Raw genomic sequence first — 27,487 nt, forward strand, 5'->3', positions numbered from 1 at the left:
GTGTGTGTGTGTGTGTGTGTGTGTGTGTAAATATAAGACATGCACCTATATCACTTTGTAGAGCAAATACCTTTCGACGTGGCCCTGGCCCCCAAAGACTCTTCAGGCCACTAAGCCTAGGCTTCTTGCCTCCCGGTAACCCTGGCCTCCAGAAGAATCAGAATCATAGAAAGTAAAGAGAGTTCCATTTGGAAACGCGGTGACCCAAATGGGACCAGCACCCTTCCGCTGGTAAAGAACCAGTCCCAGCCCAGGGCTAAGAGGGCACCTTTAAATGAACTTTGGTACCAAACTAAAGGCGACAAAGACCACATTCTGACAGCACCCAGGGCCACTCAGGTTTCACACTGTGTTTTATTATTCATACAAAAATAAATTTATTTACATTTGCTAGTTACCGTGGTAGTGCAGCCTCGAGACCGCGGCGCATCTCCCCTGAGGGGGGTCACTAGGCACCGGCCGCCGCCGCGGACCACCCAGCGCACTGCACTCCTCCCGCGAGCAGGGACGTGGGCGCGGGGAGGCTGCGCTGCAGAGCGAGGCCCCCAGAGCCTGGGTGGGGGAGGGCAGCTGGGGATGGTCGGGAGCCGGAGGGGCTGCAAGGAGGTGTGGAAGGAAGGAGAGGGAGGCCCGAAGGAGACCCCAGCGGGGGCGGGGGGGGCGCGCTGTGCCGGGGGTGCGGGGGTCCAGGCTCAAGTCTACACCGGGAGCTGAGTAAGAGGGTAGACAGAAGCCGGCCTGGGAAGAGGCGGGAGCCTGGGGTGCGGGGAGGGTTGGGGGTTGGAGAAAAGGGCTTGACTTCGGCCTGGAGGCAGGATCGCCCGAGCGCTCCCTGCAAACCCAGGCTAGGTGGCCTGTGGAAGCGTGCCTCCACCTCTCCCAGGGCGGAGGGTGCGTGCCCCCGCCCTGGGGGGAACAAAGCTGGCCCAGGGATGCCACTCTCCTCTCTTTGCAACCTAAAGACATGCCCCGATGTTGGTCACGCGCGAAGACTGCCGTCTTTAAAGCTAACCATCCAGAGCACGTTCTGACCACTGCCTAACATGCCTGTGCTGTGCAGAGCCGTGCCATCATACACAGCGATCTGGCTCAGTCGGGACACTAGCTCCTAGGCGTTTTGGCGCTGGGTTAGTCTACACTGTTAAAAGTCCGAGGTTGGATCTGGTTTCGAGCTGCAGAGACAGAAGGAAGCTCTTTTTGGAGAAGCAAATTGTCGTCGCCCCCGGATCCACAGCAGCCTCAGACCTCGGCGTCCTGTGATGACAGCCACGCGGCCACCCCTTCGGGCTCTGCCCCCAACACCCGCCACGTGTCGTGTTCACACAGTTCGCGTTGTGGGGGCGGGGAAGGAGAATTTAGGAGAATCCGATGGAACTTCCCCCATCCTCTGGGGGTTCTCACACTCCCTTCTCTCCGTGGCCCCCAAACACCCGCGCTTAAACAATAATCCCAGCGAGAGAGTTCGATCTAAGCGGTGGTCCCACATAATCTGTTGGCTGCGGAAACTTCTTTGGTGTCAGAGTCGGGCCGTCCTGAGACCACAAAAGGCCATGTCTGTAAAATCAAAGAGAGCGTCAGATACTGGAGAAAGTACCGTCTCAAACCGAAACCTCTCTCCTAAGCGAACCCTGGAATATCCCTGGTTTTTAGTAGCTCAGATTTTATCAGTGCTCTGGGAATTTGGGTGTCTTCTCTCTAAACTAGGACTTTAACTTTACTGAATTTTAATTGCATGAGACATGAGAGGTCTGTCCATGCTTCCTTCTGGTCTCTCAGGATGATTCCGTGAAACTTGCATGAGTTTGGGATTTTGTCTGTTTAATTCCCTTCCCCCTAAACACACACACAGGCACATCATCAGCCCTCCACTCCAAGTAGGAACTAGAATAGGTTCTTTCTCAAGCCGGGAAAGTTGGCAGGTCGGAGAGGGACTTTCCAGACAAATCCCTTTTGGGGAAACCTTTCGTATTCTGCAAGAACTTAAAAAAAAAAAAAAAATCCAAAGGCTCTTAAGTAGAGCTCGGCCTTCCCTCCTTCCTTTCAGAAAGTAGGGCTTGTGAAATCGACTCTTTTCTCAGACTCTTAGTTGGAAAAAGTTGGGCGAGAGAGATTTGCCATTCAATCTGCAACCGGGTAGTGGATGCAGAGGGAACCCAGATTCACCCCGGACGTAAGAGACCGGCCAAGAGCTGTCACGGGGCAAAGTACCAGGTACCATGATCAGAATGAAGGAACACTGACGGGTGGAGGTTCTTCTCCAAGAAAGCGCCCTGGCCCCTCCCCTGATTGGGATACATTAAACTGGACTCGTCATCCCCCATTCCAGAACCCCCCTTTCGGGTTCCTTCCCCGCGGGCTGGCTCTGCCTGGCGCTCGGGGGCTCCCAGTGCGTCTCCCGGCCGCTCGCCCCGGGCCTCGCGTGCGGTGCTCCTACCAGGTTCACCGGGTGCACGTAGCCGTTCTCGTAGCGGTCCTCCTGCAGCAGCTGCCGCAGGTGCGCGATGTAACTGGATGCCAGCCGCAGCGTGTCCAGCTTGGAAAGCTTGGTGTCGGGGGGCACCCACGGCAGGCTGGTCTTGAGCCTCGAGAAGGCTTTGCTCAGTACGCGCATCCGCGCGCGCTCGCGGGCGTTGGCGGCGTTGCGCTGCGACTGCTTGCAGTCGGCGGCCGAGCCCTTGGGCGGGAGGGGCTTCTTGCCGCCGCCGCCCCCAGCCACGCGCGGCCGCTTCCTCCTGCAGCCCTCCGCGCCGCCCGCCGCGCCCAGCGCGCACCGCTCCTCCTCGCCTTCGGGGTCCTCCTCCTCCGCCGACGAGTTGTCACTGGGCGAGATGTAGCTGCCCTCGGCGCCGCGGAGGGGCGGCCTCTTGGGGGCGGGGGCCGGGTACCCCCGCTGCAGCCCCCGCAGCTCCATCTCCTCGGGGTCGCTCACCGAGCCGGTGGACATCACCGCGTCGCCCACGCCCACGCCCACGCGCGCCCGCCTCGCGCCCCCAGGCCAGCCTCGCGGGCTCGGCCTTCGCTCCCTCTGGCGGAGGCGGGGGCCAGGCCGAACCCCGAGCAGCACGAGAGGCCCGGGTGGGCGGCGCGGGGCCGCGGGAGCGAGGCTGCCGCCGAGCCCCGGGAGGGAGAGCGCGGCCCGGGAGTCTGCGCCCCCGCCCAGCCTCCGCGCGCACGACCGCGAGCCGCGCCTTTTGACACGACTATTTATTTGTACTCCTCGGAACAAACCACCCGGGCGAGGGAGACGGGGTTGCAAAGGGGGGCAAGAGGTGGGGCGGGGGCGTGGAAGGGGTGGGGACCGGTTTTCTGCCCTCGGGAGCTGTTGGTGGGGGCGGGGAAGGGGAAGTCTCCGGCGGGCCGAGATTTGGGGCCCCGGGGCCGTGGGACCCTCCGATCGTCAAGCGAGGGGCCAGCGTGCGTCCTGCGAGTGCGGGGCGGGACCTTGTTCGGACCCACCCCACCCCACCCTACCCTACTTCCACCCCCAACTAGTCGTAGCGACGGCGGCGGTCGCCAGACACCTGGAAACCCCGGGACCGCGACCTCTGCTTCTCCCTCTCCCGATCTTCTTCAGCGGAACTGTTCCCCCGGCGCGTAACGCCGACTGCAGGACAGCCTCCCCAAGGCTTGCCGGACAAAAGGGTAAAAAAAAAAAAAAAAAGGCAAAACAAAGCAAACGACACTGAGCAATCCGCAGCGGTTAACCTTTATGATTTACAAAACACTTTGACTCTCTTGGTCCTTTCCGTTTTCCAACAATATCTGTGACTTAAATGTCATCTCCACTTTGCATAACTTCAAGTGAAGACGCAGAGATAGATATTTAGCTAAAAGACCCCCCAATCGCCAGGCTGTTAAGTAGAATATGGACTCGAAATGCGTGTTTGGCATCCCTGGCCCCTCGGTCTTCCAGTTGCTTGCTACACGCCTCCCCCGCCACGCACCACAAGCTGTTATATCTGCTATTTCCACCGTCTTGAGACTTTCATGCTTGATTTTGTTCTTAATACCACAATGCATAAAATAGAGGATCTTGCCCCCAACTCCTTGAGATATAGTCTAGGGAATCAATTACTATTTTAGATTGTGTACTGAAGAGCACACTCTTGGATGCGGAATGCTAACTCACAACAATCTTCCAAAATAAAAAGGACAAAATAGCATCCAGAATTATGGTGTCCTATACCACCCCAAAATAAACCCTCTGCCCCTTTGTTTCCTTTGGGATCCACCCAAAGGAAACAAAACAAAACCGCAGTCTCATTTTCTAACTCTTAGAACCTTTGCGATACATGGTCTGGGGATGGATACTTCACTTTGGAGGCAGACACCAGTGGCCAGCTATCGGGCGCCTGCTGTGTTCCAGTTACTGGGCTAGGCACCCTATGACTGCCCACTGAGTAATTAAAACAACAAAATAATCAAACCACAAATAGGGTAAGGTATGGTCACTCCGTTTTGCAATGAGAAAGCGGAATCTTCACACCAGTTTTCTTGTCGTTTCCCTGAAAGTTCATAGATTCCCGAACCCAGCAAAGCGCAAGGAGACAAACGTGCAGTCAGCCCAGGACAGTGGGAAGAAGCCCTGGGGCCAGCTTCCCTCCACCAGCTCAACAGAACAAATGCTCCCGGCTTCGTGCCTGAAGTGCTGCAACAGGTGGCTGGCCGGGGCTGACTTCATCATTCAGGCATCGTTCCACCTTCATCTCCAAGGCCAGGCCTCCTTCCTGGGGGATGTTTCACACAACCTCTCCGTGTCACCGTCATTCGCTGAGGTTTTCTCCCTGTATATTTTGTCATTTTGTTGAGGGATGGGGGAGGGGCTCCTTTTGGGATCAGTTGAATAAAAATATAGTTCATTTTAAGTTCTCTCCTGGCTGGGGAAAAGCAGGCAGTACTGGACAGAATGTAGAGTTCTTTAGCGGAGTGCTTGAACTTAAACTTGACTTCAGGTGTGCTGGGTGAAGGAGGGAAGTAAAAAGTGAGAAGGGGAGCAAAAAGATGTAAAAAGGAGATCTCAGGCTAGCTTTCTGCATCACCTATTGATGACTTGAATCTATCAGTATAAATACATAGTCTCACACATTAGAGGCAGGCATATAGGTTTTAAAATTCTGGGTTGTTTATACAGGTGCAGAACAAAGTCTTTCTTTAGAAAAGATTAATGGTGGGGAAAGTGCTAGATTTTCTCTAAACAGTCGCAAAAAATCTGTACCCAGCCCCAGCGCGAAGCGGGTCATGGCCAGTTTCTTTTTCTTCAAGGAACTGACTGACCCCAAAAGTTCATGCTTATTTTTTTTCATAGCTTTTTCTTTCCCTTTATCTTTTGTGTTCTTTTCTTTTTGATTCTCTATATTCCTTCTTTCCATTCTTTTTCCTTCCTCTGTATCTCTCCTCCTTCTCCCCTCCCTCCCTCTGTTCTCTTTTAAGAAAGACAGCTCTTTTCACCATTTTTCTGTTATCTTTCTTTCATTTATTTCTAATTACATTTTCATCCTTTTACTCATTTTTTTTTCAAGTTGCAGACTCCCAGTAAAGATTAGGGCATGTATCATCAAACATTTCATATTAGTATATAACTGTAGTTTGCTTTAAACATATTTGTAATATCTTCACACTTTAACATCCTTTTGCTTTTCCTTCTCTCTCAATGCAACAGTCCCATGAGCTGAACAGTGCAAATATAATTATCTCTTTTGAGAGCCTAACTGTTTTATTGTTTTGGCAAGTTACCATACATTGCAAATGAATAATAAAGCCATTATTTTTGTATTTTTTAAAAGCATATTGAAAACAATTCCTATCTGTCCATGCTTTGCAGCCTTTTAAATTTGTAGCATGAATATACAGTTGTTTATGGTATCCATTAGTGGTCTTGACATTCCTTAGGATGTGCTTTTTAAGTATGCAATGGAAGGGTGGGTGGGCTTAAGTTACATTGTAAAACAAACATTAATACATTTAATAATGTTTTGTAATCCTGGTTTTCCTGCTTATTGGCTGTATGACCTCTGGCAATTTACTTTTTCTGAGATCCAGATTGCTGATCTATAAAATGAACTATCTGTCTTATAAGGAAGAGGAAGTATGTAAGCAGTTTTCTGGCCCAGAGCCTCATACATAGAAGAAGATCGATGAATGCTAATTAGTTGTATTATTATGAATTGTTCTGCCAAACAGCTAATAAGTATCAGGTCGGGAGCTGACCCAAGTTTTGTACCCCAGGACTTGTTCTGGGTTTTAGGTGAGACCAGGATGTTTCATTTGCTTTCGTAGCAGACTTCTGGAGTTTGAGGTACATAATCCCATCACCTGACATTCTCCATAGGTCTTGTAAGAGACCTCACTGAGGGAAAATGGACAGACCTGCATTAGAAACCTTTTTTTTCTCGAAAGTTCCCTTACCCTAAAGTCACAGCACTTCTCCAATCCTCACTTTCTCCATTTGAAAATTGGGGTAAAATTCCAAAATCAGAGTTATTGAAAGGATTAAATGAGATTGTGGTGTATGTGAAAGCACACTCAGATGTAACACAGAAAAGGCATGTAATATATTAAATATATTTTAAAATGCAATATTGAAATATTGAAAATATTTTATAATATTAAAAACAGCTTAAACCTTCTTAGGTTTTCTAAAAGGGTAGAGTGAGGTTGGTTAATAATTACAGACCATAAAAAAATAGGCCATTTCTGGCTACTGTCCCCTTCTAACCCTGCCTATAAGTACTAGGTGAGGAAGTCTGGAGTTGGGAAGGTCAGGTGGGTGTAGGCTTTAGGGAGAGCAGGGATTGCATCCACCTTCTGTGAACAGCAAGTCAAAACATTAGTAGGTAAATGCTTAAAAAATGATTGTTGTGGGAATGCATTTGAGCCATCCCCACATGACTTTCCTGGTGGTGTCTTCCCAAAGTCTCCTGATTTTCTGAGCTATCTGTTGGCTGAAGAAATTGCCCATAGCTTTGATCTACAAACACACAGTTTCCAGCTGGCCAATATGGGAGCCACTAGCCACATAGAGCTATCGAGAACTTGAAATGTGGCTAGTCATGTACAGTATTGTATAATACACACCAGATACGGAGAACAATACGAATAAGAGAATGTAAAATATCTCATTAATATGTCTTAAAAATTACATCAAACGTTGACAACATTTTGGATGTTCTGGGTTCGCAAAAATGTCATTAAAATTAATTTCGCCTTTATAATTTCGCTTTTTATAATGCGGCTAAAATTTAGAATTTAGAATTACATATGTAGCTCACATTATTTTCTTTCGGATAATATAGCGATTAACTATGCCACTGTACATTGAGTGGCCACTGTTTAACGGGGCAGGTGCTGGTGACGTCAACTCCACCCCACTCAGAAAACACGCCCTGGGCGGGGGGAGCCCGATAATGCGGGGAGCACACGTGGCATCAGGCATCCTCGCCCTCGTCCCAGTCGTCTTCGCGGCGCCTCGCCACGTGCACTCAGCCTCGGCCGACCCCGCCCCATCCTAGAACACGTGGAGAAGCACTTCCGGTGGGTCAGGCTTTCCGCCCCACTCGGTAAACGGAAGCCTTAGCCCCGGAGAAGCGCGGGGCTTGATCCCTCAGGCCGGAAGGACACCCTGGGGACATCGCCCGAGCTCCAGGCCCAGTTAACAGCCCTTCGGAGCAGCCGTACCTGGGGAGCAGGATGCCCAGGCCTCGGAGATGAAGGAGCCCGGGCTACGGCGCGGGAGTCACGTGGTGTACGTGGCGTGCAGGTCACGTGGCGTGCAGGTCACGTGGAGCGGGTCGGGTCGCTTGGAGGCGGGTTACGCTGAGAGCACCGAGTCGGGCCGGCCTCACGCCAGGCCCTGGCCGGTCTTCCTTCACCTGCACGAAGGCACGGGCCCAGCTCCGCAGCCCCAACCCCGGAGGGAAAGGAGCTCCCGGCCCTTGGACGCCGCGGCTACGAGGTCCCTGGGGCGCAGTCGCAGTGCACGGCGGGAGTTCTCAGTTACCCTCCACCAGTGCGCCGCTGCTGGTTTAGTTTTTGATTTTTTTTTTTTTGAGATTTTTTTTTTTTTTTTAATTTATTCATGAGAGAGAGAGAGGCAGAGACACAGGCAGAGGGAGAAGCAGGCTCCATGCGGGGAGCCCGACGTGGGACTGGATCCCGGGACCCCAGGATCACGCCCTGGGCGGAAGGCAGGCGCCAAACCGCTGAGCCACCCGGGCTGCCCCGCTGCTGGTTTATTTATCCAAAAGTCTCCGCGAGCTCTTTGCCACCTTGGAGCCCTGAGAGGTGTCAGCGCGTAGAGCGGCCACTGCCCGGACACATCAGGTTTGCAGCCGCTCACGGTAGAAAAGTCCGGGTAAAGAATGAAAAAGGGGACGGGGAAAGTGGTTAAGAGTCAGAAACCCGATTTTCTCTGCCATTCAAGAGGGAAGAAAAAAAAAATCCTCATTGATAGTTTGACAAATAAAAATACAAGTGGCTTTGGGGGAAATTTTTTTTTTTTTTTTAAGCACTCTCTGTGGATTCTAGGTAGCCAACACCAAGGTATACTGTCCCCTGCCAGTGGAACGCTGCGTGTCTCCTGCAAATGACTTTGACAACTGCATTAACGGAGTAAAACACCCCAGTTCTCAGGGAGAAAAAAAAAGCCCTGTGGTGAAGTCCTGCGAAGGAGGAGGCCTGTTTGCTGAGCCCCTGAGCCTCATTGCTTTGGAGCATCCTAAAGGGTGAACTCGTCTGAGAGCAATCTTATTTTAAAAAAGAAAAAAAAAATCCCTTGAGACAGCCTTTCATTTTTGGGCAGAAGCTAAGGAACTTCTGTGCCAGGAGATTTTTCTTTTAGGGTTTAGCCACAGTGTTTTGGAAGTGTGAAAATATTCCATTACCAAGAACATCCCTTGAAGTACAGCGCACAGCTCTGGTCTCCAGTATGTGGTCGCAAGCCTTGTTAATTGTGGAGTTAGCCTAGGAGAGAAGAACATCCTGCCATGTGGCTCCTACTGCAACGAGTTCCCCTTGCTGTGGAAGTTAGAAGATTTCCGCGTCCATCAGCTGAGTGGCCTTGAGCTGCTTGCTCACCATCTCAGAGTTGTTTCTCTATGTACAGCCACCTCCCCATGTTCAGGCACCCCTGGAAACTGTAGAGCATTGTTCAAGGTCCGTTATTATGTTATTTTCCCCATCTTCACTTTCTCTTTGACATTACATATATTGTCCCCATCCTCTCTCCTGCCATCCTATCCTTTTCGTACGTCCTCTCCCAATAGTGTCATTCCCCTGCTCAGAGTTGTTCTCATTTTACTAGCCCCCAACCTTCCACTCCCCGCCCCCATGTGCCTCATCCCCTATAGAACACCCAAGTGAAAACTAAATGCCTCCTGGCGCCAGAAGGAAGTTCTCATGTAATAGATACTTTGTGGTGTCAGAGAGCAGGGATTCTGTACACTTTGTCAACCAGTCCCTTAATCAACTCCGCTGTAAAAGAGGGGCCTGGCTTATTTACATACAAACTTTGTTTCCCTAAACCCCAAGCCTCTCTGACCTCCAATTCTAAAATGAGCTCTCGGAGGTGATCAGAGAACAGGGAGGTGTTTTGGGAAATGTGCCCACTGTTTCTTGATTTTCCCCCCCTCGGCTTATTTGTGCTGCTCTGCCCAATTAGCAAGGATAACGAGCCAATTAGCTTTCAGGGAAAAAAAAAAAAAAAAAAAAAAAAAACTACCCTGCCATATTCTTCTTTAGGTTTGATTCTCAAGCAGAACTCCTTGGTGATGTTGGAAACAACTATATAAGGGACCCTCATACCTTGATTCATCCCCCTGCCTCCATTCCCTCTTAGACTGTCACATTCGGGCAACTTCCTTCATGGAAGACAAGGAGCAGAATTAAAAAGAGATGAAAGACTAAACTGTAAACTCAGTGGAGGCAGAGACTGTCTTGTTCACCTGGGCATCCCCAGTGTCTAGCAGCTTGTGAAGGGCACTACGTAAATACGTGGTGGTTGAAAACGTTCACAAACACAAGAACACCATCTGGCCTTCACCCATAATTAATGGGAGGTACACACTCAAACCATAATTTGCCCTTCATTTAACCAACTCAGTTTATTCCTATGCACTCTACCCTACTATCAACACTTACAGAGACCCAATTACATTTCTCATTAGCTGAGTGGACCTCTAAGGAATATTTCCTGTTTGCAAATGGAGCTTATTTATTTGCCTGCTTTTCGTGTACTATACTTGCCACAACCCCAGGGTTAATTTTAAATTATTGAAGAATTACATTTATTGTAAACATCCCAACAACAAGACTGTTTCTTATAAAAATGATATCTAGCTTTAAAGGCCATTTGTAACTTTTATTCCTGATTGGAAAAAAATCGAATTTTTATAAACTTTCAGGGGATCATAGACCTACAAAACTTCAAATTAAACTTTTTATCATAAATTAGGGAGAGAATGGAACCCTTAAAAGTTTACTGGGTAGGCAGAGAAGGAGGATTTAGAGAAAAACAGTAATCGGAGAGGTGAGAGGAAAACCAAAAGGGAATACCATCATGGAAAGCAGGGGAGGAGTTTCAGGACAGAATGTGTGGGGACTTCCAGTTGAGATGGTATGGTAAGGTCCCATTTTGAAGCTTCCCTTGTGTTCCAAACACATGGTCATCAGAGTTAAAACGTAAAAATAGAAGACTGGAAAGAGCTGTGTCCAAAAGCAAGAAAAACAACTGTGTGGACCAGGACTGAAATAGAAACTGAATGATGAGTAGGGTTGAAGCTTTTGGCAGTTCTTCAGGGTCCCCTCCAGGCAGAAGAATCCCAGAGCTGAGTACCTCTGCAGATAAGAGGAGCATAAGTGTCCCATGGGAGGAGGGAGACTATCCTGGGTGTCTGCTTAGATTAGGATGCTGGATGGAGTAGGACTCCATCTTAGTGGTTGCTGCCACTAAAGCAGCAAAGGGAAGCAGGCCTAGCCAACATATTTGCTCTGTGACTGGGTCGTTTACAGTCATTTTTGTCTCTTAATTATGGGTCACATTTTTCTGCTGCTTCACATGCCTAGACATTTTTGTTTAGATGCCAGACATTATAAATTTTGCCTGTTAGGTGCCGGATATCTGTATTCCTGTAAATGCTGTTCATCTTTGTTCTGGGATTCAGTTAAGTTACTTGGACATGGTGTAATTCTTTTTGGTCTTCCTTTTGAGATTGGTAGTAGGAATCAGATTAGCTCATTCTAGAGCTAATCATTCCCCCTACTGAGGCAGAAGTCTTAGGCCCACTCAACTCAATGTCCTGTGAACCCTGAGACTTTCCAGTCCATCTGAAGCAGGTATTGTTCCTGGCCCTGTGGGAGTATCTGGCACTGCTCCCTTTAATCTTTTTTTGGTGGTTCTTCCTTCAAGCCTCTGATTGTTTCCTCTTATGCCCTTGTCAATCAGCTGATTACTCTAGGGGGATCCTCTGCAGGTCTTTAAATTCTCTCCCTGAATGGTTCCCTACTTTCTGGAATCTGTTCTGTGAATTCTAGCTACCTTGCTCTCTGCAGTATCAGCTGTCTTCATTCAGTGATTGTGCCTGGTTTCTCCCTTTCTGCTCCTAAGCCTCTAGTCCTTTGTCGTGGCAATAGCTGGGACAGTAGCAATTTTAGGGCTTGCCTTAATAGTTTCCCATCTCTTAGGGTACACTGACCTTCACTACTTCATGCCAATGTTTCGAGAACCTCTGTTTCTTATATTTTGTTTTGTGGTTGTTGCAGATGGAAGGGTAAATCTTAACCTTCTTGGCTGCAAGTGGAAGCCTTTGGAGTCACCTTTAGGTGGAAACTCTTTTATTTTTGTCTTGTTCTTAATTATGAGAATTGCTTGGGTATGGTTGTATGTTGAGGAAGAGATTAAAGGTACTAAAAAATATGAGAAACAGAAGGCAATAGTGATGGGCCAAGTTCCCGGAGGAGGTGGAAAGAATAAGGGCAGAGATTGGCTTTGAAAAACAAGGAATGTGTGTCTCTCTGCGTAAAATGACATGAAAATAATGTGGGATGTGGGGCGCCTGGGTGGCGCAGTCAGTTGGGCGTTGACTCTTGGTTCTGTCTTGGGTGGTGATCTTGGTGTTGTGGGATCAAGCCCTGCATTGGGCTCCATGCTCAGTATAGAGTTGGCTTGGGACTCTCTCACCCTCTTCCTCTGCCCCACCACCCCATGCACATGTGCTCTCTCTCTCTCAAATAAATTAATGAATCTTTAAAAAAATCATAATGTGGGATGCTACCGTAGATCAGTAGAAGCCTGTAATGGGAAGTTTAAAAGGTTAGTTCCTGATGGTCTCTTTTCTCAGTAGCGTGTAAGTTCAGGTTATTAACTTCAGATAGGTTAGTAGGCATGAGGTATCCAGATTAACAAAAGTGAGAAATGTGAGAAGTAATCAATTTAGAGAATATAAGAAAGGTCTTCTAGGTGTAAGGACAATTATTTCACAGGAGTGTTAAGAGCCCCGATGGGGTTGACTGACTAGCATTTATACCCATTAACAACAGTGAAGAAATCTAGCATATGGTTGATACATGGTGGTTTTCTGTTAGAAACAGTTGAATCTTGATAAGATTGCTGTTTACCTCATTGGTAATAAGAACTTGCAAGAATGAGTCATTCATGGGTTCATTAGGTTGTGATGAGGTAGAGAGGCAATTTAGGAACGTGGTGCTTAGGGGAGACTCAGAGATTTAGATGAAGCTTCTATAGTTGGAGACACATGATATATAAGAGACAAAATGAAGGCATACTTATAATTTTTTTCTTTTGGGGTTAAGTGAAGAGGGAAGGATTTGCAAAGATTCAGTAATGCTATGTTGCACAGGTTCTGAGGGTGCCATTGAAATACAGTACAATGTGAAAGAATCTATGTATTTCTTATATTCTTCTATTTAGCCTTATCTATGCAAAAGACAAAAATATATAAATGCATGCATACATACATATATAAACATAAACTATTCTTCAAAATTTAGGCCACCTGCAAGTATTAGTAGATTTCTTTTCAATATATCCCATAGCCATCCCATTCTATAGATCACAGCAAATATTGGGCATTTTAAAATCAGTACTAAGTCTCTGATTTCTCAAGGCACTCACTGGCATGTGATGTAAAGTTTAATGGGGGGAGGAGATGAAGTAGGTTAGCTTGACCCCCCACAACCCTTATTTTTTATTCTGCATACTAAATTTCAATATCTCCTCACATTTTACAATTAAGGTATTGAGGTTTAGAGAGGTGAAGTCCCTCGCTGAGAATAACAGAGATAGTTGAAGGGGAACTCAGAATTCCAGAAAAAGACCTAACACACTTGTTATCATATCATGTCCCTGATGGTTAATTTTGTGTGTCAGCTTGACTATGCCACAGTACCCAGATATTGGGTCAGACATTATGCTAGATGTTTTTGTGAAGGTGGTTTCTTTGTTTGTTTGTTTGTTTGTTTTAGATGAGCTTAACATTTAAATTGGTAGACTTTGATTAAAACAGATTATCCTCTGTAATGTGAGTAGGCCTTATCCAAACAGTTGATTTTAAAACAATCAGGAAGAGTGACCTCCTCAGAGGAAGGAGTAAGTTCTACTAAGAGACTGCCTTCAGACTTGAATTCCACTTCTTGCCTCCATCTCTAGCCTGCTGGCCTACTTTGCATATATTGCTCTTGGACAAAGAATGCTAATCTGAGAAAATTTAGAAAGTAGAATAATACGCAGTGCTAAGCGCTCTGTGTTTAAATTGGGAATTTTTAAATTGTGAGTATCATAAAAAAAATGAATCTCATAGTTGTTGAAATTTAGTCCTTATTTTAGATGTCATAGAAAAATTAGTCTAGCCAGGGAGGAAAATGTTCCAAGTAACTATAAAATATCAACACATTGACTTTTCATATTTTCTTTTAGTAGTATTATGCAACTTGGTTGAAAACTATACATTTTAATTAGAAATTTTTCTTCACATTGCTTGGATGGATATAACCACTGAATCTTTTCTTAGAATTATAATTCTATCACAAAACTTACTCCTTACAAATATGCAATTCAGTAATTTTTAGTATATTCACAAGTTTGTGCAAACATTACCCAAAATGAAATACCATAACAATTAGCAGTCACTCCCTATATCCTAGAAACTACTAATCTTTCTGTCTCTGTGTATTTGTCTATTCTGGGCATTATTACATAAATGGAATCATTTAATTGTATTTATAAGTCATCCATGTTATAAGACGCAGACCTTTTGTGCCTGGTTTATTTCACTAAGTATGATGTTTTTCAAGGTTTATCCATGTCTTAACATATAACAGTACTTTGATTTTGTATGGCTAGATAATATTCCATTGTTTTTATTTTTTATTTTTTAAAAGATTTTATTTATTTATTCATGAGAGACAGAGAGACAGAGACAGAGAGAGAGAGGAGCAGAGACACAGGCAGAAGGAGAAGCAGGCTCCATGCAGGGAGCCCGATGTGGGACTCCATCCCAGGTCTTCAGGATCAGGCCTTGGGCTGAAGGCAGTGCTAAACTGCTGAGCCATCCAGACTGCCCTCCATTGCTTTTAGATACCAAATTTTGTATAACCATTCATTAATTGATGGACATTAGTTTATTTACATTTTTTGGCTATTAGGAATAATGATGTGGAGCGCCTGGGTGGCTCAGTGGTTGAGCGTCTGCCTTTGGCTCAGGTTGTGATCCCAAGGTCCTGGGATCGAGTCCCACCTCGGGCTCCCCTCAGGGAGCCTGCTTCTCCCACTGCCTATATCTCTGCCTCTCTCTGTGTGTCTCTCATGAATGAATAAATAAAATCTTTTTTAAAAAGGGAATAATGATGCTACAAATATTTCCGTACAAGATTTTGTGTGAAGATGTCTTCAGGTTTCTTGGGTATATATCTAGGAGTAGAAATGCTGAGTCATATACTAAATCTCTATTTAACTTTTTGAGAATCTATCATATTGTATTCCAAAGCAGCTATACCATTTTATATTTACAGAAGTGATACAGAAAATTTCCAATTTCTCTACATCCTCACCAATACATTTTATTGCTTTTTGTTTTGATTATATTCATTCTAGTGGGTGTGAAGTGATGTCTCATTGTGGTTTTGATTTGCATTTCCCTGATGACTAGTGATATTCAGTATCTTATGTACTTGTTGGCCATTTCTGTATCTTCTTTGGAGAAATGTCTACTTAAGTTCTTTGTCCATTTTAAAATTAGGTTGTTTAACTTCTTGTTGAATTATAAGTGTACTTTATGTATTCTGGATAAAAATATGATTTGCAAATGTTTTCTCCCATTCTGTGGGTTGTCTTTTCATGTGATAGTGTCCTTTAAAGCACAAGAGTTTTTATCTTTGACAAAGTCTAATAATCTGTTTTTTCTTTGGTTGTTTAGGCTTTTGGCATCATGTCTAGGAAATTATTATCTAATCTTTGGCCACAAAGATTTACTCCTGGGTTTTCTTCTAAGAGTTTTATAGCTTTAGCTTTAGCTTTTATGTGGTTGATTTTCAGTTATTTTTTGCATATGATATGAGGTAAGGATCTAACAACAACAACAACTACTACTACTACTACTGCTATGACTACTACTACTTCTCCACCTCCTTTTTGACATGTGGATGTCCACTTGTCCCAGCACCATTTGTTGAAAAGACAGTTCTTTCCCCCACTGAATTTTCTTGGTAACCTTGTCAAAAATGAGCAGACCATAAATGCAAAGGCATATGTATCTATGGATTCTCAATTTTATTCCATTGATTTATATGTCTATTCTTATAGCAATACCATGATGTCTTGATTACTGAAGCTTTACAGTAAGTTCTTAAATTGAGAATCTTTTCCAAGATTGTATTGGCTATTCTGTGTCCCTTGAATTTATATACAAATTTTATGATCAGTTTGTCAGTATTTCAAAACAGCTCAGATTTTTGTAAGAATTATATTGAATTTACAGATCAGTTTGGAAAAATATTGCCCTCTTAACAATATTAAAATCTTCTGATCCATTAACATGGAAGTCCAAAGCAGGATACAGACTACAGTAAAGCTGTTAAGTGCTGTACTGTACCTCCTCCTGCTCAAAACAAAGTTGTTTCCTAACTATACCAGTCTGCTATACTACTGTAGCAGATAGGGATACTTGATCTCATGCACATTAATAAAATTAAATTTAAAAAGAAACATGGGATGTCCCTTCATTTAGGCATTATTTACTATTTTTCAACAATACTTTGTAATTTTTGAGGCATAACTTTTACATATTATATGTTAAATTTATTCCTAAATACATATTTTTGGGTGCTACATTACATGGAATTGTTTTCTCAATTTTTTTTATGTATTGTTCATTGCTTATTTTTGCATATTAATCTTGTATGTTGCAACCTTTCTGAGTTTTAGTTCTAAGAGTTCTCTAGTAGATTCCTTAGGATTTTGTTACAAACAAGATTATTCCATCTTCAAATAGAGGTAGTTTAATTTCTTTCTGTCCAATTTGTATGACTTTTATTTCTTTTTCTTGTCTAATTGCCCTAGCAAGAGTTCCAGTATAATGTTGAATAGAAGGAATGGGAGTGTGCATTCTTCTCTTATTCCTGATCTTAGAGGAAAAGCATTCATTCTTTCACCAATAAGTACAAAGTAGGGTGGTGGTGGTGGTTGTTTTTATAGATGCCCTATATCAGATTAAGGAAATATCTTTCTGACTGGTGTGAGGTGATATCTCATTGTAGTTTTCTTTTTAAATATTTTATTTATTTATTCATAGACACACACACACACACACACACACACACACACAGAGGCAGAGACACAGGCAGAGGGAGAAGCAGGCTCCATGCAGGGAGCCCCATGTGGGACTTGATCCCGGGTCTCCAGGATCACACCCCAGGCTGCAGGCGGCGCCAAACTGCTGCGCCACAGGTGCTGCCCTCATTGTAGTTTTGATTTGTATTTCCCTGATGTTGAGTGATGTTGAGTATCTTTTATGTGTCCATTAGCCACTTATGTGTCTTCTTTGGAAAAATGTATATTCATGTCTTCTGCCCATTTTTATATTGAATTATTTTGGGGGGGAGTTTTATAAGTTTTTTATTTATTGTAGATACTGAACCTTTATCAGATATATCATTTGCCAATATTCTCTCCCATTCTGAAGCTGCCTTTTAGTTTTGTTGATTGTTTCCTTCAGAAACAATCAGAAGATTGTGTGCAGAAGATTTTTATCTTGATGAAGCCCCAAGTTTATTTTTGCATTTGTTCCCTTTGATTCAGGAGACCTATCTAGTAAGGTGTTGCTACGATTGATGTCAAAGAGGTTACTGTTTGTGTTCTCTAGGGTTTTGATGAATTCTCTCACATTTAGGCATTTCATTCACTTTTTATTTATTTTTGTGTATGGTGTAAGAAAGTGGTCCAGTTCCATTCTTTGTGTGTTGCTGTCCAGTTTTCCCAATACCATTTATTGAAGAGACTGTCTTTTTTTCATTGGATATTTTTTTCTGCCTTGTTAAAGATTAGTTGACTATATAGTTGAGGGTCCATTTCTGGGTTTTCTGTTCTGGTCCGTTGATCTATGTGTCTGTTTTTGTGCCAGCACCATACTGTCTTGATCACTACAGCTTTGTGATATAATTTGATGTCTGGAATTGTGATGCCTCCCTCCAGATTTGATTTTCTTTTTCAACATCACTTTGGTTATTTGGGGTCTTTTGTGGTGCCATACAAATTTTAGGATTGTTTTTTCTAGTTCTGTGAAAAAGCTGATGATATTTTGATAGGAATTGCATTAAATTTTTAGATTGCTTTGGGTGGTATAGACATTTTAACAATATTTGTTCTTCCGCCTGTCAGAAAAGCTGAAATTGATGCAGTAAACAACAGATGTTGGTGAGGATGTGGAGAAAAGGGAACCCTCTTATACTTTTGGTGAGAATGCAAACTGGTGCAGCCACTTTGCAAAATAGTATAGAGGTTCCTCAATAAGTTAAAAATAAAACTACCCTATGATCCAGCAATTGCATTACTAGTTATTTACCCAAAGGATACAAAAATACTGATTTGAAGGGATACATGCTCCCCAATGTTTAAAGCAGCATTATCAACAATAGCCATATTATTGAAAGAGCCCAAATGTCAATCGACTGATGAATGGATAAAGAAGATGTGGTGTGTGTGTGTGTGTGTGTGTGTGTGTGTGTGTGTACACACACAATGGGATATTGCTTAGCCATAAAAAGAAATCTTGCCATTTTCAACAGTGTGGGTGGAGCTAAGAGAGTATTACGCTTAGTGAAATAAGCCAGTCATAGAAACAGCACATGCTACCCCTCGGATCTCAACGAGGCCGGGTGATGCTCCAGAATGGGAGACAAGCCAATTTGGGAGCAGATTGGATCCAGCTTCATTCAGCATTACTACCAGTTATTTGATAATGACAGAACCCAACTAGGCACAATTTATATTGATGCATCATGCCTTACGTGGGAAGGACAGCAGTTCCAGGGGAAAGCTGCCATTGCGGAAAAGTTGTCTAGCCTTCCGTTCCAGAAAATCCAGCACAGCATCACGGCACAGGACCATCAGCCCAAGCCAGATAGCTGCATCATCAGCATGGTAGTGGGCCAGCTCAAGGCTGATGAAGACCCCATCATGGGGTTCCACCAGATGTTCCTATTAAAGAACATCAATGATGCTTGGGTTTGCACCAATGACATGTTCAGGCTTGCCCTGCACAACTCCGGCTGACTTCTTCCCAGCCAGGCACTCATGCTGTTTCCTCCTCCCTCCTCTTCCTGATAACTATTCACACTCCTCCAGATGCTCCAAGTATCATACACAAATGAGCAGGGCCGTGGTGGGAGCGAGTGCAGTGCGCTGCTACTACCAAGGTATTGTGCATGATGTTTGGATGCTAGAATAGTTGCATCTGACAGGAGAAGTTTGTGTTGTACCAGCGCATGCCTTGGAAAGACTTAAGTAATGCAAAAGGTTGTCTTTTTTTTTTTTAATCTACGGACAATTTGCTCTAGTAACCCAAAGAAGTGAAGGAGAAAGCAGCTCCCTCACCGCCCAGGTATTGACCTCCCAGATATTGATTTGTTTGGATGTTTCAATGGCTCATGATATAATAAACCCACAAAAATTTCCTTAACAACAACAACAAAAGAAACAATTACCATATGATTTCACTCATATATGGAATTTAAGAAACAAAACACATGAGCATGTGATGGGGAAGAGAGAAGCAGACCAAAAAACAGATTCTTAATCCTAGAGAACAAACCGAGGGTTGCTGGAGGAGAGGTGGGCAGAGAGTTGGGTTAAAAGGGTAGTGAGTATCAAGAAGGGAACGTGTGATGGGCACTGGGTAGTGTGTGTTAAGTGATGAATCACTGAATTATACACCTGAAACTAATATTACATGCATGTTAACTAACTGAAACTTAAAAACTTGAAAAAAAGGAATTATCTTTCTATTCCTAGTTTGTTTACTGTGTTTATCATGAAGTGGTATTGGAATTTACAAAATGCTTTTTCTGCATCTATTGAGATGATCAGGTGGTTTTCATACTTTATTCTACTGACAATTGATACATTACAGTAATTGACCTTGGGATGTTAAGCCAGTGCAAGGTTTTGCATTCTTGGAATAAATCCCAGTTGGTCATGATGCATAATTCTTTGTATGTGTTGCTGGACTTAGTGTACTATATTTTACTGAAGATATTTGTGTATTCATAAGAGGTTTTTTTTCCTTGTTATCTTCCTCTTTTTAGTATCAGGATAATACTAGCATGATAGAATGAGTTAGGAAGTATTCCCTCTCCTCTTCTGTGTTTTCAAAGTTTGTGAAAGATTATTATTATTTTTTAAATGTTTAGTATAATTCACCAGCACATTCATTGGCTTTTGTCTGTGGAAAATATTTTGATTATTAATTCATCCCTTGTTACAAGTCTATTGAGAAATTTTATTTCTTCTTGAGTCAGTTTTGATAGTTTGTGTTTAAATGAATTTGTCTGTTTTATCTACATTATCTAATTTGTTGGCATACAGTTATCCATAGCATTCCCTTATAATTCTTTTTTTGTTGTTGTTGTAAAGTCAGTAGTAATGTCCCTTCTTTAGTTCCTGACTTGAGTAATGTAGGTGCCATATTTTCTTTTTGGTCATTTTAGGTAAATATTTAATTTTATTGATCTTTTCTCAAAGGACCAACTTTTGATTTTGTTGACCATTATTTTATTCTCTTATTTCTACAGTAATCATTTTTTCCATCTGCTTTTATTTAGTATAGTTTATTCTCTTCTAATTTCTTAAGGTGGAATGTTAGGTTATTGGTTTGAAGTCTTTCCCCCCCGCCCCTTTTTAATATTGGCATTTACAGGCATGGTGCATAATTTTGCGTATCAGTTTAAGCTAAAAGACTCCCGGATATCTGGGAAAACATTTTTTTTCTGGACATTTCTGGCAAGGTGTCTCCAGAAGATTAATATTTGAATCAGTAAACTGCATAAAAAATAGTGCCTTCACCAACATGGACAGGCATCATCCAATCTTTTGAGGTGTGAATAAAACAAAAAGATGGAGTAAGGGCAAATCTGCTTTCTCTACTTGAGTTGAGTTATCCATCTTCTACATTTGTACATTAGCTGGTGTGGATCTTAGGCCTTCAGACTCAGACCAAATTATACCACCAGCTTTTCTGGTTCTTCCTCTTGCAGATGGCAGTTTTGGGGACTTTTCAGCCTCCCTAATCCTGTGAACCAACTCCTGTAATAAATATCCTCTTATTTATATCTTACTGGTTTTGTTTCTCTGGAGAACCCTGACTAATATAACAGATAAAAATTTTCCTCAAGCACTGTTTTAGTTGTATTCCTTAAGTTTTGGTTTATTGTGTCTTTTGTGTTTTTATAAATATTATGTGTTCTGTGTATCGTACCGTATGTATAACATTTCTAAATTCCTTTGTGATTTCTTTTTTGACTGTTTTTTAAAGGTATGTGTTGCTTAATTTCTAAATATTTTTGAATTTCCAAATATTCTTCTATTACTGGAGAAATACCTTCTATTACTTAAACCCTTTTAAACTTATTGAGACTTCTTTTATAATGTAATATATGTTCTATCCTGGAGAATGTTCCATGTGCACTTGAGAAAATTGTGTATTCTACTGTTGTGGTGTGCAGAGTTCTATAAATGTCTTTGAGGTCTGCATGGTTTAAAATATTGTTCAGGTATGCCATTTCTTTGGTGTTTTTCTTTCTAGTTCTATCCATCATTGGAAATGAGATACTGAAGTTGCAGCTATTATTGTTGAATTTGCTAATTATTTAATTCTTAGAATTTCTGCTTCATGTATTTCTGAGACCCTGTTGTTAGATTCTTTTTTCTGGCTGCTCAAATCTCCTGTTGAAATCCCTTTAGTGATTTTTTTCATTTAGGTTTATGTATTTTTCAATTCCAGAGTTTCTTTTGCTTTCCTTTTATAATTTCTCTCTCTATTGACATTCTTCATTTGGTGAGACACCATTCTCATATTTAGTCTTTAGAATAAAGTTCTGTGCACATCTTTGGAATAGATAATGTAAAGAATATGTCTAGTAAAACCAATGTCTGGTTTTCCTTAGGGATAGTTTCTCATTCATAGCTTTTTTCCTCCCCTTATATGGGCCATATTTTATTATTTTTCTGCTTGCCTAATAATAATAATATTTATTATTTTAGTTTCAGGGGTAGTATTTAGTGATCACCAGGTGCATATAATTCAGTGTTCATTATATCAAGTGCCCTCTTTAATGCCCATCACCCAGTCACCCTATTCACCCACCCACCTTGCCTTCAGCAATGCTCCTTTTGTTGCCTTAAGAGTGTCTTATGGTTTGCCTCCCTCTATGTTTTTATCCTATTTTATTTTTTTCCTTCTCTTCCTGTATGTTCATCAGTTTTGTTTCTTAACTTCTACGTATGAATGAAATCATATAATATTTGTCTTTCTCTGAGTGACTTATTTCGGTTGTCATAGTACACTCTAGCTCCATCCATGTTGTTGCAAATGGCAAGATTTCATTGTTTTTGATGGCTGAGTAATATCCGTGTGTGTGTGTGCGCGCGCGTGTGTGTGAGACATCCTGTTATCCATTCATCAGTTGATGGACATTTGTGCTCCTTCCATGTTTTGGTTATTGTGGACATTGCTGCTATAAACATTGGGATTCATGTGCCTCTCAAATCACTATTTTTTGTATCCTTTGGATAAAAACCTAATAATGCAGTTGCTGGGTCATAGGGTAGTTCTATTTTTAACTTTATTTGTATGATCCTGGAAAAGACCTTGAATAGCCAAAGCAATCTTGAAAAAGAAAACTATTGTTGGAGGCATCAGAATTCCAGACTTTGATCTATATTACAAAGCAGTAGTCATCAAGACAGTATGGTACAGGCACAAAAACAGACACATAGATCAGTGGAACAGAATAGAGCACCCAGAAATGGGCCCTCAACTCTACAGTCAACTATTTGACAAAGCTGAAAAAAATATCCAAAGGAAAAAAGACAGTCTCTTCAACAAATGTTATTGTGAAAACTGAACAGCAATATGCAAAAGAATGAAATTAGACCACTTTTTTTACACCATACACAAAAATAAATTCAAAATGGATGAAAGACCTTAAATGTAAGTCAGGAATTGATGAAAATCCTAGAGGAAAATATGGGCAGCAACCCTTTTGACCTTAACTGGAACAACTTCTTACTAGACACATCTCTAGAGGTAAGGGAAACAAAAGCAAAAATGAATTATTGAGACTTCATCAAGATAAAAATCTTCTGCACGGTAAAGGAAAAAATCAATAAAACTAAAAGGCAGCCTATAGAATGGGAGAAGATAATTACAAATGACATAGCAGATAAAGGGCTAGTATCCAAAAATCTATTAAAAACCTAGCAAACTCAACACCCATAAAATAAAAAAAATCCAGTCAAGAAATGGGCAGAAGACATGAACAGACATTTCTCCAAAGAAGACATACAAATGGCTAATACCATGAAAAAATGCTCAACATCACTCAGCATCAGGAAAATAGAAATCAAAACCACAATGAGATACTACCTCACACCAGTCTCAATGGCTAAAATAACTCCGGAAACAAGAAATGTTCACAAGGATGTGGAGAAAAGGGAACTCTCTTACACTGTTGGTGGGAATTCAAACTGGTGCTGCCTCATTTTTTGTAGATAACTGGATGTTTAAAATAATATAATGGGGCAATTCTGGAAATCAAATTCTTCCTCCTTCCCAGGGTTTGTTGTTGTGTGTTTTTGTTTTTGTTTAGTGACTTTTCTGCACCAGTTCTGTGAAGTCTGTATTCTTTGTCATGTGTGGCCACCTATGTTTCTACTTGGTTAGCATAGTGGTCCACTAATAAGGACAGAGATTTCCTTAAATGCCTAAACAACTAAATCTCCCAGTCTTTTTTGAGGGACTTTCTCTGTGTGTTGGGGCACTATTTCAATGTTTAGCCAGATAATTTACAATTTTGCCTCAGCCTTCACTTCCTTGCTTGCACAGAACCTCTAGGTCAGCCAAAGGTGAGAGTTTAGAGCCTTTCAGATCTTTCCTAATCATGTGCACAGTTTTGGGAATGTGCACAAACCTACCTGTGTTTGTGACTTTTTTTTTTTTTTAATTCCCAAGAGCATCTAAGAGCTTTTCAAAGCCTCTATGGGATTCTCATTCCCCAGATTTTGGTTAGCCTATTATTTCCCCCAATGGTTATTTACCACTTTAGGCAGCTTCAGAGTTAAACAATTGCCTGTAACTTTATGACAGTGTGCCTGGGGAAGAGATTTTTTGCATCTTTTGTACCAAGTGACCTCTGAATCAGGTTAAATAAAGATTTCTTTACAAGTGGGGTCTTCCAGGAGCCAACAGGTTAAATAATGACAGTTTTCTTGGAATGAAACTTTAAAGGAGCCCCACCCCATTTTTCTCTCTCCAGTGGCTGCAAGGCTGCTGCTTTTCACTGTGATTGTGAGCTGTCAATTTTCAAGGCTCCTGTGGAGCTAGAGAGGAGGTATGGGAATAGGACAAGTTAAAATGCCACAAATCACACTGTTCTTACCAAGATTCAGCTGTTTTTCTTTAAAAACCACTACCAAGGTTGCTAGGAGCCTTTGGTTAATTTCTAGCATTCTGAAAATATCGACTCTGACAATTTTGGTGAGTTTTCTCATTGAGTTTATGGAGGAATTTTTGGAGGTCCTTAATCTGCCATTTTTGCTGACATCATCCCCTTTCCCATTGAATCTTGATATATATTATGTATATCATTAGATCCAATTATAAGTGCAATAAATTAAGTGCCAATTCTGTTCACATGTAGGAAGGAGAATGTTAGGTCCCACATATGTTGAGGAATTCACGTTCAGCCTTTTCTGAAGTTTTCAACTCCCCTTGGTGCAAGAATTAGGCAGAGCCATGGAACCAAGGAGCAGTTAGCTATTGGGGTTCAAAATATTTTCTTCACATGGCTTGTTCATATGTAAATACACTCCTATGCATTTTTATTTTTGTTTCTCCATTTTCTTCAATAGCTTCTCTGTGCTGAGACTTTCTATGGCAAAGGCTGAATCATTCTTTTGAATCACAAGTTGTAGGAACACCTGTGATTGAAAGGCTTTCCCTCCAGATCCAAGAGAGAAAGCTACTTAGAGGAAGAGGTGGACTTAACTATTTGCATCTACGATGATGACAACTTGATGTTCTCTGATGCTTTTATAAAGCATTAGGTTTTATACACTAGGTGTATAAAACAAAGTATTTATCTTCTTTTATTTTTATCTCCCAAATACTTTCACATACAAGCACAAGTCTATCACTACTACCAAGCAACAAGTTACTTAGCATATATTCACTCAGTAAATTCTGTAATGAACCCAGTTAATTTAAGTTCATTCTTTCAGCAAAGGCATGGTGAGCACCTACTATGGACTAGGCATGTGATTACATTTGGTCATCATTCTCCCAGAATTCCAGGATTCTCCTATTCCTTCTATTTTTTAAATATATTTTTAAAAAGATTTTATTTATTCATGAGATATGCAGAGAGAGAGGCAGAAACGTAGGCAGAGGGAGAAACAGGCTCATGGAGGGTGCCTGATGTGGGACTCGATCCCAGGACCCTGGGATCATGCCCTGAGCCAAAGGCAGACGCTCAACAGCTGAGCCACCCAGGCATCCCTCTCCTCTCTTCTATATCTTGGTTGCAAACCGTGGACTATGGAATTGACTTTCTTTTTACTGCCCCTTTCTTTGTTGTAAACACAGGACAGAGTGATCCAGATGTCACACAAAACATTCAAGATTTCTCTCTCTCTCTCCATCTCTCTCCCTCTCTCTCTCTCTCTACCTCTCTCTCTCACAGACACACACACACACACACACACACTGAAATAGAAGAACTACCTGTAAAACCAAGAAATGTTAAGCGAAAATAGTTCTTTTAACCTCATACCACTTCCTAGTATGAGACCAGGAATACTAAAGAATGGTCTTCAGTTGGTTCTTCCTCCACTGGTTTTGTTCAACATTCAGAGATATATTTAGATATTAATTTGACATAATGAGATTGTGGGGAAATTTCCCTCTTGAAAGATTCAGCCCCTACACCAAATATGTTCAGGGAAACATGTCCAAAAATATTTCATTGCTTTGTAGAGTTCAGAATACCCTGTTTTAGTATTAGTAGAGTGAGATTGCCAGAGTTTTTCTATTTACTCTCTGTCACCTTGTTTCCTCTTTGTACACAAGCAGACATAGTTGCATGTGGCTTGACATTCCCAGTTATGTGGGGGAGAGTGGGAACACTGACAGCTGCTAGAAAGGCTGCAGTGGTGGACGGCTGGATGCAGGTGCATACACTGCCTCAATTTGACAGGCTTTCAGGCTTTCATAATCTCTAGTGATATCAAATATCCTATCCAATAAGGTCCCTACAAACAACAGAAGCAACACACTTACATATATTCACCAGGGCATAGAATTCCATAATGTTCACTCAAGTCTATGTGGATAAAACATCTGCAATGTGTTATTTTTGTGATCTGCATGGTCACAGTGTCACAGTAGCTTAGAAATTAAATCATGCACCTGACGTTATGATACTTTGTTATCTGCATGGCTTGCGTTTTGCCTATACCTTTAGTACGTAAGGAGTGGGACTCTCAGGTTTTCACAATAGTTTCTTGACACAGTAGTACAAAGGATTGGGAATAACTGCTAGTTGGCTTATTCTTCAGGTAGAATATTAGTGGGCCTCTGACTCAAGTTTCTATTCTTAGTGTCTGATCACCTCGACTTAGTCCCTCTCTGCCACTAACTCACTAGAGCATGGATGAGTCACTTAACTTTCTAAATCTCTATTTTCTTGGCTGTAAACTGAAATTAACAGCCCCTGCTTGGCAGCATCACAAGGCAGTTTGAGAATGAAATGACAAGAATGCATGTGAAAGTAATTTGGAAATGGCTGTTTGAGGTAGACAAGAGCTAAGTGACCTCCCTGTCAGGTTATTACCTCTGGAGAGAAGAATCACTATCAAAATGGAGGTCCACAGTATCATCATTTTATGTAGAGAAATAATAAAATCCATGGCTCTGGGTAATCTAGATTGGAGCATGTAGCTTAGACCTGAGGCCAAGACTGGGTCCCCTCCCACCCAACTCAAATAAAAACCTCTGTATTTGCAAAGAGAGCTGAGTCTGCTGCACAGTCTACCACTTTACTTACTGAAAGTTCAAAGACTGCTTCTGGAGGGCAGGAGGGACCAGAATGCAGAGAAAATGGCAAGCATCTCTACTCAGTGGACCAGGCCCTCCTAAAATGCGTTATTAGTACCCTGAGGCGGGAAGTGCTATGGCTTGTACCAGAGTAGGAAAGGGAGCTCACTGCATGAGCACAAATCTGCCAAGGAGAACTAGATATCATGCCACAGATGAGCAGTGATCTGTGATCTCCTTAAGAAGCATGGAAACAGGATCCTACCAAACATCAGCACCTCTCTCACATGAAGGGAGGGACAAGCAAAGGGAGAAAGCGATTGGGCATGTTGACGTCCTCTTTCCCCAGAGTGAAGAAGAGGCTGGAATTTTGCCCCTCTATTTATGAGGGAAAACAAGAGTCCCCTCCTCTCATCCAACCAAGGCAATGAGATATTCAAATGGTTACGGTTTGCTTTTATAGGGTTTATCTCATTGAAAAGTCAGGAAACTGTTTATATATGGTATATTAAAGGCTACTTACCTCATTTTACAGTATGAAGGAGCCAAGAACAAGTTGGTGACTGGCTCAACTACTTGATGCAAGTTGTCTAATTCTCTTAAAGATTAAGACCAGGAAACGGGACACTCACAAGGCAGGGTAGGACTTTGGCGAGGGGCCTTGGGCTGCCAGA

The 27,487-nt window shown here is 42.5% G+C and overlaps 2 protein-coding genes, 1 long non-coding RNA gene and 1 other non-coding gene across 4 annotated transcripts; 3 read left to right on the forward strand and 1 right to left on the reverse strand.

Moving 5' to 3' along the window:
* Positions 1-335: 335 nt before the first annotated feature.
* Positions 336-3,461, reverse strand: MSC (musculin). Its single transcript, XM_025477992.3, has 2 exons — positions 2,435-3,461; positions 336-1,554 (listed from the first exon to the last, which is right to left on the reverse strand). The coding sequence occupies exons 1-2, from the start codon at positions 2,942-2,944 to the stop codon at positions 1,468-1,470; spliced, it is 597 nt and encodes a 198-aa protein (XP_025333777.1). The 5' UTR covers positions 2,945-3,461; the 3' UTR covers positions 336-1,467.
* On the forward strand, positions 2,025-7,221 carry LOC112678606 (uncharacterized). Its single transcript, XR_003147701.3, has 3 exons — positions 2,025-2,211; positions 3,493-3,642; positions 4,513-7,221. It is a non-coding gene; the product is annotated as an uncharacterized LOC112678606 (long non-coding RNA).
* An 8,833-nt stretch (positions 7,222-16,054) lies between these two features.
* LOC112678669 (small nucleolar RNA SNORA63) lies at positions 16,055-16,186 on the forward strand. The gene has a single exon (XR_003147755.1). It is a non-coding gene; the product is annotated as a small nucleolar RNA SNORA63 (small nucleolar RNA).
* Positions 16,187-18,375: 2,189 nt separating this feature from the next.
* Positions 18,376-19,263, forward strand: LOC112678605 (nuclear transport factor 2-like). The gene has a single exon (XM_035708236.2). It carries the CDS (start codon positions 18,395-18,397, stop codon positions 18,776-18,778), a length of 384 nt encoding a protein of 127 aa, XP_035564129.1. The 5' UTR covers positions 18,376-18,394; the 3' UTR covers positions 18,779-19,263.
* The last annotated feature ends 8,224 nt before the right edge of the window (positions 19,264-27,487 follow it).

Source organism: Canis lupus, chromosome 29, assembly GCF_003254725.2.
Source record: "Canis lupus dingo isolate Sandy chromosome 29, ASM325472v2, whole genome shotgun sequence".
In the NCBI taxonomy this organism is placed as follows: Eukaryota; Metazoa; Chordata; class Mammalia; order Carnivora; family Canidae; genus Canis; species Canis lupus.